The following is a 13,055-nucleotide window of genomic DNA, read 5'->3' on the forward strand; positions in this document are numbered from 1 at the left end:
TGACTTTACACCTTAACACTGCCAAGCGCTGTTGGCAAGGGTGGTGCACTCAGCCCTTGTGAGGCAAAACTGAGGAGCTACTTGATTGAGAAGTAGTGGCTCCAGTCTCATAAACTGACATACAGCTGAGAGAGTGGTCTGCTGACCACATACCCCTCCATATCTGCATTCAGTGATGCCTGTGGGCCGAGGATGACATGGCGGCCAGTTGGTGCCATTGGGCCTTCATGGCCTGTTCAGGCAGAGTTTAGTTTTATACAAGCAACCCATAATGATGATACACATTAAATGGAAACATAAAACATGCTGGAGGCAGAGTGAGCACATAAAGAACTCATGAGCTCAAAAAAAAAAGAGATATTCCACACTACCATTTTTGGTCTTTGTCTTTGACTATGGTGTCATCACACAGCCCCCCACCTCTGCCAGCCTGTAAACTGGACCTCTTGGAATGAATGGCTATTTATGCCATATGATACTATTAGGCCTCATGCAGACTGGGCAGAAAATGTGTGAGTGTCCTGTGATCAGTCTGGCAACAGCATAGGCTCACTGGCCATTGCATCGGTCAAGTGGTTGTGCAGATTCATCTGGCGATGGTGTAGGCTGTTCGGCCGCAGTGTGTTGCAACACAGGTGTTGGGTCTGACCCACAGCACTGTCCACCTGCAGCAGATAGGCTGATTTGACATGTTTGGCAGGAACCTTGGTGGGTTTCCCATTAACTAATATTGTCACCATGAGAGTGCTGTGTTCCAGTACTGGTTATGAATTCATGTAAGGTGCCTGCACAGGAGCTTTGATGGAGTCTGAACATAGCATAAGGAGAGGGCAAGTACTGAGATCTTTGTGAATGGAAATATGTCAGAATGCTGTTGCTGGATATAAGATGAAAATGCATTTCTTGATTCTTTGTAATCCAAAGAGGACCTCTGGGTGGGTAGACCTATTGTTGGCTGAAGAATTTTGAAGGGAGCCTGATGATTTTGCTGTACACAAACTCTGCCACTGAAGTATCAACACTGGGTCTGAATGCAGCATGTAGACCCAACAACACTAGGGACATGGCCAACAACCAAGATGAACCACAACACATTAGGGATGAGTTAACAGTTCGGTAACAACACTCTGCCATACCATTAATGGATGGGTGATAACTGATGGTATGATGATTTTCATCAGTTCACAGAAAAAATAGTGGTTGTGGTCCATCAGTACCTCAGTTGGACAGCCAAATCCACGTGATGAGAAAGATTTGTGCAATGGTTTCTGCCTAAATGTCCATGATGGGCACTGCTTCTAGCTAGGCCGTGGACCTATCAACCACCAAAAAAATATACTCAAAGCCTTGCACAGAAGTGGGAGGTCTGAACGGGCATTATGAATATGAGAAAAATGCTGTGTATGCTCTTTGAAAGAATCAATACTTACTTGGACATGGCATCCTGCCTTAGCTGTTTGGCAAATCAAGCAAATCTTTACCCACAACCAGCAGTCATGCTTGTTACCTGGTCACACAGATCTTTGTCACCATTGGTATAGTACATTTGTCTCCAGAAGAGTGGTCAGCTTTGAGAAGTATCACACTACACAAGAAAATTGTCCATTGGCAGCTTCTGTAGATGCAGTTCTGTATTTGGGTTCTTGATAAACTCCTACAGTTCCGTGGCAGTGCCTTGAGTCACAGCCAGCTGTATAAGTCAACACTCACAGAAATCCCATTAATTTTATTATTCATGCTGAGTAAATTACACATATCAGTAGTAAACTAATGTATAAATTCTTGTCTTGGTGAGGAGGAATCATGTGAGGTGTTGAAAGTCAAGGAAACAGTTTTCTGATCAGTAAAAACTGTGAAGTGGCATGCTTCCACATATGCTCTGAAATGCTTAATGATGTAGTAGACCACCAAAAGGTCTCAGTCATAGATGCTCTATTTCTTTAGTGACTCTGAAATTTTGTGGGAAAAGAATCTGTGTAGTTGCCACATACCTCTTACATGCTGTTGTACAACCATGGCTATCACTGTCTGGCTAACATTTAACTACAACAGCGAGGGGCATGGTGGGAATAGGATATGCTAATAGCACTGCATCCCTTAACCTGGGCTTAACCTTGTTGAACACCAATAACATCTCTGGAGTTTTGCGATTGCAGCTAGATGGCATCGGCTTCTTGCCCTGATATTTCAGCTGGAAACCAGCTGAATGGTTGTTAGCTGAAATATCATGGCAAGGAGTCAACGTCATCTGACAGCAAAACCGAAACTCCATGGAATAATCTTCACACTGGGAAAATTTCAAGAATAGCATCTCTGGTGTTCAAGTAACAGGGCACTGTTCCCTCTAAGTTGGGCCTGAGAGCACAGCAGTGGAGAGCACCCATAAGGCCACAGTGTGGAGGAGATGGCATCTATAGAAGTTCTCCATATTCAGAATATGGTGTAACTGTTGGAAGATTTCTGGAAGAGGCACAGACTGAACAGCATCAATCTTATTCTACAAAGGTTAGATACCAGCGGGGGTAATCCAATGTCCCACCTCTTCCTGCCTGAGAATGCATTTGTCTTTGTTGATCTGTATCCCATAATTTGAAAGTCTGTCAAAAATAGTCCATGGATGTTTGTCTTGTTCTGCAGAAGAGACTGAGAATACTAACACATTATCCATATACACTGAAGTGCCAAATAAACTGGTATGCATATTCAAATACAGAAATATGCAGGCAGAATACAGTGCTGTGGTCAGCTACACTTATATAAGACAATAACTGTCTGGCACAGTTGTTACATCGATTACTGCTGCCATAATGGCATGTTATCAAGATGTAAGTTAGTTTTAATGTGGCGTTATAGTCAGTGTGTGAGCGATGGGACACAGCACCTCCAAGGTAGCAATGAATTGGGGATTTTCCCATATGACCATTTCACAACTGTATCGTGAATATCAGGAATCCAGTAAAACATCAAATCTCCATCATTGCTGCAGCTGGAAGAAGATCCTGCAAGAATAGGTCTAATGATGACTGAAGTGAATCATTCACCATGACAGAAGTGCAACCCTTCTGCAGATAGCTGCAGATTTCAATGCTGGGCCATCAACAAGTGTCAGCGTGTGAAGCATTCAACAAAACATTGTCGATATGGGCTCTCAGAGCCAAAGGCCCACTCATATACCTTTGGTGACTGCAGGACACAAAGCCTTACACCTCACCTGTGCCCATCATCATTGACATTGGACTGTTGATCTGTTGATGACCTGGAAACATGTTGCCTTGTCAAACAATTCTCATTTCAAATTGTACCCAGCAGATGGACATGTATGGGTATGGAGACAACCTCATGAATCCATGGACCCTGCATGTCAGCAGGAAACAGTTCAAGCTGGTGGAGACTCTGTAATAGTTTGGGACATGTGCAGTTGGAGCGATATGGGATCCCTGATATGTCTAGATACAACTATACAACTCTGACAGGAGACATGTACATGAGCATCCTGTGTGATCGCCCACATCCATTCATGTCCATTGTGCATTACGACAGACTTACACAATTCCTGCAGGATAATGTGACACCCCACATGTTCAGAATTGCTGCAGAGTGGCTCCAGGAAAACTATTCTGAGTTTAAACACTTCTGCTGGCTGCCAAACTCCTCAGACATGAACATTATTGAGTATATCTGGGATTACTTCCAATGAGCTGTTGGTACGAGACCTCCACCCTCTTGTACTCTTACAGATTTATGGACAGCCCTGCAGGATTCATGGTGTCAATGCCCTCCAGCACTACTTGAGACATTAGTCGAGTCTATGCCATGTTGTGTTGTGACACTTCTGCATGCTCATGGGAGCCCTAACAATATTAGGCAGGTGTACTAGCTTCTTTGGCTCTTCAGTGTATGTGAAACAGAAAGACAGACCACAAACCACTTTTTCAATGAAACTGTACAATGTTTGAGCTGCATTATTAAGATGAAATGGCATTCTGACTTATTCGAAGAGGCCTAAAGATGCGACCACAATTGTTTTTCATATATCTGCAAGTGTCGTGGGAATTTGGTGATATGCTTTCTGACAACTGATGGTGCTGAATAGCTCAGTGCCTGCTAATACCCCCATAAAGTATTGGAGGTGAGGAATTGGGTACATTCTGAAGCTTTCTTCATGTTCAAAGTGTGACTGCCCCCCAGGGATGCCAAGAACAGACTTTCTTCTTTACTAAATGGAGGGACAATACCCATAAGCTGTTGGATCACCAAGTGCTCCTAAGTGCCAGTCTGTGGGCTTTGGAAGCGACCAGCAGTCCTGGAGTTGTAGGAATGTGGTGGCTAGTTTTATGTAGTATGCTGAGAGGTGGCGCAGGCAGCTTGTTTGTCAGCCAGGGTAATCAGGGAAGTGATGTCATCTTGTAACATCCATAATTTAGCTGTAACTGTTTTTAGGGCAGCAGTGCCTTCATCAATTCAAGTACATAACACATCATTGTCTTTTAACTATGCCTTTTTTTTTTTTTTTTTTTTTTTTTTTTACTTCCTTCAAGGTCAAGGTACTTTTCACTGTGAAAGGAAGCAGACTGAACAACACCTGTTGTAGCTTTGCTTTGGGCACTTCAGATTCATTAGAACGTCATGTTATACTGCGATTTCTGAAGCAGCCAAAGTTTGTCATGATCTGTGTTAATGTGGTGTAGAATAAATGACTAAAAAAAATATTAACTGTGTGCACCCTCGTATCTATATGTGCAGATGGTGCGGACAACATATGAACACACAGTGGTAAAACTCGCAACAATACACAAAAAAAAGAGTCATTTGCTGTGGATGATAAGTGGTGCTTTGACAGTACATATGGAAGATTTGGTGAACTCCTCAGAGCAAGAGGGCCACCGACATTGTCAAGGGCCGGAAAAAATAAAGACTGTCTTTGATCTGACTTACTCTGATGGCAGAATTTGCTTGAAATGCTTCAGTGTATGTTGAGTTATGTGATTGTCATTATTCAGAACGTTATTGAAAAATGGATCTGTTGTTTATTTGACTTGAGATGTTCAAATACAGAAGAATATTGAATAAAGGAGTAAACCGAGTTTTTCAGTCATGCTAAGTAGTGAAGAATTTTATCACACAACTATCTCACTCCAAATAGTGGTCACTTCCTCTGAGTTACACAATGTTTGTCTTGATGAGGTGGTGTCCATGGTATCTATGGAGTACTTTCACATTTGATGTGTTTGTTGTCGGCCATGGCCTTTGTTGGGGTTAGCACTTGTGGGAACATTGGTCCACGATGAAGCATAAATGAATTAGTGACACACAATTTATTAATTTATGAAAAGCATACATGCAACACACATTGAGGTGGAGGTGGCTAAAATGTGAGTGTGTGGTGGTGTCAGAAGTTATAGGGGTGACGGAGAGGTCACAGGACAAGATTGCACCAGTGACGATGCATGATCCAAATGCAACAGAAAGGCTGCCCGTCTGCATACTCAGAACTCATTAAGCATAGCAACTATCAAAGATCACTCCCACATGGCCCTGGTTGACCGCTAGTGATGTTCTTTGTTTTCATGGAGTTACCACAGACTCCCCCTCCTCCTCCTCCCTCACAGTGCAGAGCATTGTGAGGAAAGTTGCATTGAGTGCAAGGGTGATGAGACAATGTGGAGACAGAGAGGTCATCCAGCTGCCATGTGAATGCAATGGGCCTATCGTCAGCTGCTGCAGGCTCCACGCTGGGGAACGATATATGCCTCATGCCATACAGATGGTAGTCATGAAGGGGCACTGGCACACAGTGGTGGTGGCCAAAATGTGAGTGCATGCTGGTGTCAGAATTTGGAGGGGTGGTACAGATGTCACCAGGGATGGATGCCACTGGTGATGATGCAGGATCTAGGTGGTACAGATGTGGGGCCATGATGGTGATGATAACATCAGTGGAGAAGCAATAGATGAGAATAGTGGTATTGACATCATACACTATCTTAACTGTTTTCCAATAGTGATGGACAACAAATTGTCTGCAGCCTGAATGCTGCCCCTCTATAAGGAGGTTGATGTTGACCAAGGCCTTCAGGAAGGGAGTCATGAACATCAAGGTGCAACTTGATCATTGGGGGCATGTTACCAGTTAGAGGAGGGTAATCTGGCAAATTAGTGAGGGGAACTTGGCAGGGATTTCTTCCCGTAAAGCTTCTTGCAGCGTCCATGATGGCTTGAGACAATTAACAGACACTGTTGCAGATTTCCCAAGGGACAATATGTCAAAGACACAGTCATCCAGTCAGAGTACCCTGTGAGGACCCAGGTATGGGGGTTACAAGGCTGGTGATACTGTGTCATCATGTAAGATCACTAACTCACAGTCTTTTAAAGCCTTGTGAACAAAAACTTTAGGTGCCAAGTGCAGGGGAGGTGGAGATACATTTCTCTCCACAGATCACCACTCTGCTGTCAGAGAACATGTCAAAAACTTGTTTGAGATGCATGTTACATGATTCATCAACAGTGAGGAAATTAGGTATAGTCAAGATAAGCACAACAAAATGGAAACTTGACTAGTATGCCATCAATAAAGCACTACTATGTTTGAGCAGCATATAGCATTAGTATAAACATAAACAAGCCAAAAGGCATGATCATAACAATTTTGCTGGGCGCGCCAGGATTTACAGATATGCTTTCTTGCAGCCAGTGACACTAAACACAGGGGCATCCACTAAATAATTAATAAAGTCCTGAATGTTCAGAACTAGGTAGCTATCCAGTATATTACGAGCATTGAGAACTCCATAATTAGCACATATTCTGACAGAGTCATCTTTTTTGGAAACCAATTTGGTGGATGAAACCCAGGAATTGTCAGAGGGCCATGCAATGACAGGTTGTAAAAGTTCAGCTATCAGTGCCTTAGCAACCTGAAGTAAATACGGTCTATGCAGTCTCTGATGCACTGTAGAGCAGGATGTAGTGATAATTTTATGAAACATTCAATTTCTAATGGTGCACTGCACAAACTGATCTTTCAGCAAAGAGCATGGAGACACATTAGAGGGAGGGAGGGGGGGGGGGGGAGTGCGATACTGGCCTTTGTGCCAGAAGATTAAGACAGTGCTGTAGGTGAATCCACAGATGGCAGAAGAGCTTCAGAGTCAACTCAGTGCCGCGAGGCAGAAGACATCAGAATCAGGCAGAGGCAGTCGACATAGCAGGTCAAAATGGTGCCACGCCATGACCAGTTCTTGCTCGCCTTAATGAATTCTGCACTGGATACAGGGTGTATATGTAGAGAAGGAAAAAACATGCCTGATTTTTCCCAGATGTCCTGGTTAAAAATACACTTTTTTCAGGGCAAAAATACACTTTTTCTGTGTTAAGTGACAGTATACATTCCCTTGGAACTGTAAAACTTATCAATCCTTTAACGTTTTATACACCAGTGCAGAACTTCCTGGCACTTTAGAAAATGAAATCCAGAAAAAAAGTTTTGGAAAGCACCTTGATGTGCAGCAACATGTAAGCTGCATATTTTCATACTACGAAAGTATAAATTCAAATTTCATCAAATACAGCACACTAGTTTCTGAAGCATTGAAATTGAGATTGTGATGTACTCTTGTACGCCAATCATAGCTCATGTCACATGATCTCACCAGCCGTTGACAGCAGATATTCAGAGCCAATAACAACATCACAGTCAAGTAGTGCGAACACACAAATAGGAAAAATTAATGGTTTAAATTAATATGCATGGGGTAGCTATAAGAAAAGCAAAGCTTATGCATATAATATTGGTCTCAAAGATTTATAGGCTACAAAAGATGCTAAGCTTTCACATGTAATATTGGTCTTTTTTGCATGTGTTGTGCTTGAAGATATATCACACAAAGGTACCAGTAAAATTTAAAATAATTACATAAATGTCTGGTCTTCTCAGCTCTGAATTCTTCCGAGTGGCTGGTCCTCAAATTGTTAAGTTCTAAACGAGAGTCAAACACCCTGTGATTTAAGAAATTCTCACACAAAACATAATTCATCTTGTGTAAAAGGTAATTTACTTTGAAAGTAATACTTATCAAACCATTCGCAATATTTCCATGGTGCTGTTGAAAATAGGTTCATTTCAACAGTTGCCAGGGAGTGCCAAAAAACAGGTGTTACTGCATGCGCGCAGCTATGATGATGTAGGAAGCACGTATGTTCATACTTATAAAGCATTAAGAGATCTTATATTACGTCATAAAAAAAATTAAACAGGACATCAGAAAATACTCCAAGAACATTGGAATTTTGTAAACCATACTAAAATGCATAATTCAGTTTGAAGTGTGCATTCGTATATCCAGATTCACAGTGAAGTAGGTCCCAACCTGATATTAAGCTTTTTAGTGTGGTTTTTAGGATGTAGATTTTCTTGGAGTACCAGTACTGTACTATCTCATGTTTGGTTCTTTATTATGGCTTAATGTCATATGTGCCAGAAGATGAAAATGTGTTACTTGAAATTCAGTGAACATTTCTAATTAGCCAATACTACAGAATGAAACAACTCATTTTAAATAAATTTACTGCGTCAGGCCAAATTTCCTTAGCAAACTGACAAACATAACTTCATTGTTCTGAAAAGTGATTAATGCTTGACTGCCAAAAACATGGCAATAAAGTAAAATTAGAAAACAAATTAATAACATATTTTAGCCTTCCATAATTATGTAAATGTATTTTAATTCACTTGATAGCTCCCAGCCACCGAAATCCGTTTTGTGTTTATTTGATGTGGGAGCTGTAAACGAAGAGGAAACAGCAAAATCATTGAAGGAACACGGGTCACGTGGAATCTTTCCCCCTCCCCACAAAATCTCTGACTGCTTTGCGCATGCGTGAATCTGGCAGCTTGGGAGTGCCAGAAAAATTTTTCCGGTTAGCATGTGGATGCTTGCTGCTACTGTTGATACAACTAACACCACACTTCAAATAGCCAGAAGTGAGGGAGGGTACTGCTCATACGTGACTCAATTGTGCATGTGCGTGAGCTCGCTGGCAACTGCTCAAACGAACCTAATGTAAACAGTTTGTTGTTACAAAGTACTGCACAGTTTTTGTTCTAAGGTCTTTGACACATTTTGCTGTTGGCAGATGCTTATGTGTGCATGGTGTTTTGTTGTTGTAAATGGCGCATTTCCTTTGCAACTAACGTTTTGTTTCGGTTTTTTTGTCTCATTTATATTTTATCACTGCAGTATTATTCTGCAGTAATGGATACAGTAATAGTCTTTGTTAGAGTATCAGTTCTTACCAGTCAAAATTAGCAAAATTTAACTTGAAACTAAAGTATTCCTGGGTTTTTCCCAGTTTCCTCCCGGATGAAAAAACTGCCGGGCTTTTCCCAGATTTCCCGGTTGCCACGGGGTGTATACAACCTGTGGATAGTATTGTTGCCATGTTGCTGGTGGATGTCCATTAGATGCATGTTGAAATAGAGCTTTTGTACTTGCTGAATACAACTGATGGTGTGAAGTCAGTCCTGAAGGACCAATGGCCATCAACCATTACTGTGAGTCATGGAAGCTGCGGCGTAAAGTTGACAGCACTATTGTACTGGGCTGCTGAGAGGATGTGGCTGATGATACCTGTGGCAGAGCAACTACTGGCAGTGTGAGTCTAAACACCACCAGACAGGTCAGGAACAAGACGGAAGTGTCAGAGGAAGCCTGCTCCGAGTACTGATTCATCTACACCCAATGTCCAAGTGAAAATGTCATCAAAACCATGGTCTAATGTGCACATCTGAGATCCACAGGTTCAGATTATTGAGTCATTTGCTGCACAGAGCTGGACGGCTGAGCAGGCAAGTGTTGGGGATACAGAAGAGGTTGGAGGACTAGTGAGCTGGAGTCGACACGAGAGCATTGGTCACTGATGGGGTCGAGGATTGAGAGTCTGTTGTCATGATGAGAGCAAGGCAGGAGGACATGGACATCATTGTCCTAGGTGTCTACTTAGCTATATGAAAACAAACTAAAGATTTCTGTGTACCAACAGTTTAAGTAATTTCCTGTTGCAACCATCCTGCTTCTAACTTGGACCTTGAATTTATAAGCCTTGTTCTCAATCATTAAATTAATTCTCTTTCCTGTCACTGCAAGAATAATTCTGTATACACATCTTAATGCCTAACCACAACTGCTATTTGAAATGAACCCCTACATTCCAACATTATGCTCTCGAACCCCATACACTGGTAAGTGAACAAGCTGCAACAATGGTAACCTTACAAATTCTTATGTTAGTCACAGATCATCCACTTTACATCAGATTCCAAGTAATTTAATTCTATTTTAACAGTTGGCCTAAAATGCATTATATGATAAAGAGCTGTGATCTGCATCTTCCTTTATAAAAAGGCTAATTTGGTAGCTCCAGGACATCCAGCATATGTTTCATTTGCTGTTTGACTGTTGATCTGTTACTTTTAGGGTTTCAGTGGAATATGAAATATGGTTGGTCAACAATTATAATGATTCTGACTGCTAAAACTGGATTCCTGATGCAGCCAAGGCTATTTTTTTCTTTCTAAAGGTCAGGAATATGGCTCACTCAGTCTTGTGAGAATAACTGAGGAGCTGCTCAAAGCAAAAGACAACATTAATGGCCAGAAATGGGCTGTGCAGGCCACATATCTGTTCTACATCTACATCTACATCTACATTTATACTCCGCAAGCTACCCAACGGTGTGTGGCAGGGGGCACTTTACATGCCACTGTCATTACCTCTCTTTTCTGGTCCAGTCGCGTACGGTTCGCGGGAAGAACGACTGCCGGAAAGCCTCCATGCGTGCTCGAATCTCTCTAATTTCACATTCAGTTTGCTAACCATCTCTGTAACACTATCATGCTAACCAAATAACCCTGTGGCGAAATGCGCTGCTCTTCTTTGGATCTTCTCTATCTCCTCTGTCAACCCGATCTGGTACGGATCCCAACTGATGAGCAATACTCAAGTACAGTGGTCAATTGCCATTACACAGTCCTCTTCATCTGACTCCACAGTTTTTCCAAGACTTGCAGAAGCATTTTCCATTGCATAACAAGGGCCTTCTGGAGGCCGGCAGTATTCCACGGTGACAGTGTTATGACCATTGTCATTTGGTATAGAGCATTCCATACATGTTGTGTAAAAGTCATATCCAAAGAGTAGCCTCACCACTTTGGCTGCATTATTTTTAATACTGCAGGTACAATGGCTCAGAATAGTACCAGCCTGTACAGTGTTAGTGATGTCACATATAGTGTTTCCACTTTGGCAGTCAGGTACTGCAGAGCTCCCAATTACTGCCAGGATACCTTGGTACCAACTGTATAGTGTCCTAGACACTTGTGGGATGGTGTTGCAATTCTTTTGCTCCTTTGCACTGACAGTTTCAGAAAAAGGACCAATATTTATTGCAGTTTGCACTATTTTCAACAGTCATTTTTTTGTGTGATGTGGTCATAAGCCTAGAGTATGTAATTCACCAGACCCTTTCACAGAACACTGATACATAAAGGAAACGGACTGTTACGGGCAAAGTAAGTGGACTTGTGCTGATGCATGATGTGTGTTACATGTTTCCATGTAGTCCTACTGCAACTAGTCTGTCCAGTGGCACTAAGACATAATGTTCTTTTTCTTTTATCTTGAAGATTCCTTAAGTTAGGCACATGAAACATGAGTGTACTATTTCTCCCTATGCATGCCTCATAACTGGAACTATAAAAAGCCCTAATATATAGTACAATAAAAATAATTTGCACTGAGGACCTTATAGTCATTTGCATGATACAGATGTAGAGGACTGCAGAGTATTCAGCATTCCATGTTACAGTATATGTGCTATATACCATGGTACACAAATGACTACCATACTTCATGAACCAATTGGCTTTTTTAAGCAAACAAAGACAGCAAATTTACTTAAGCTTACTGAAAAACTTTTGATTTTGTGTCATAATGCATAATTCAAATAAAATTATTTCTATTTTTTAGGTACAAAAATGCCGTTTCAATGGAATTGATTATCTTGCTGAACTTCTATGGAATCGGAATCGTCGTCATCCTTATAGGAGCAAACAGTGGAGAGAGATCTTCAGCATACCATTTGTCAAAAGATATCTCAAAAAACAGTTAAGATCCTTTTTTTTCTTTTTTAATTAAACCATTTCTACTTTATGAACTGAAGTTAAGAAGAAAATATTTTTACATGTCACTTCTGAAAATGTACAAGTAACAGTAAAAAAAATTGACTCATAGTTCCCACCAACAAATGCCATGCAGCAAAAGTTTTAAATACCTGTATATATTGTATTGCAACAGTTGCTTTACAAAATTGCTGGCCATCTACCACAACCCAGTCTCCATACATCTTTATCTATACAAGTATCTTCTATCTTGCATTGTTGCTATAGTACTTATATTTCAGCCCACTTTCCTGCATTCCTGGAACACCACTATGGCCACAGTTTCTGAGGTATTCCATTTTTATTCATATGTCTCACATGGACATACCATTTCTTGCTGCCCATTTTATCAATGTAGAATCTATTTACATCATTTTTTTTAAATTTCCATTCTTCACCCAGTCCATTATTGTAGTTCAATACATCTTGTCCATTGTGTGGAGTCATTCCTTCATTCTGTTTGACAATATTCTCAGTGCTGCCCCATATGGCACAGTGCTTTCCATATAACTCTTGTATAGTTATTTACTTGTAACTTTAGAGACAGTGTCATTCCATAATACTGGATGTAGTTACGTAATCATAATCTTTGCTTTCCTTATTTTATTCCGTACATTTGTATATTCCTCCCACCTGCTGCTGGTGTCCCTCCTAAATACTTACAAGAGGATGTGTTTTTGACAATTCCCTTCTTCATTTTTAAGTCATGCCCTCCCAGTCATATCCAAAAAGCAATCCATGCAATGGACAATGACTTACACATTAGTAAATGGCATACCTTTAACTATTAATTGACATAAGAGGTAATAAATAAATTACAGTTACTGCCTGGTGGTGT

At 41.1% G+C, this 13,055-nt stretch overlaps 1 protein-coding gene across 1 annotated transcript in view; it reads left to right on the forward strand.

The window, feature by feature from the left end:
* Positions 1–13,055, forward strand: part of LOC126176386 (IQ domain-containing protein K-like) — a 49,429-nt gene that overhangs the window by 20,742 nt on the left and 15,632 nt on the right. The window contains exon 3 of the mRNA XM_049923544.1: positions 12,027–12,163. Within this exon, the coding sequence (XP_049779501.1) occupies positions 12,027–12,163 (137 nt within the window). The remainder of the gene's footprint in view (positions 1–12,026; positions 12,164–13,055) is intronic.

The sequence above is a fragment of the Schistocerca cancellata genome, chromosome 3 (assembly GCF_023864275.1).
Source record: "Schistocerca cancellata isolate TAMUIC-IGC-003103 chromosome 3, iqSchCanc2.1, whole genome shotgun sequence".
Lineage (NCBI taxonomy): Eukaryota > Metazoa > Arthropoda > Insecta > Orthoptera > Acrididae > Schistocerca > Schistocerca cancellata.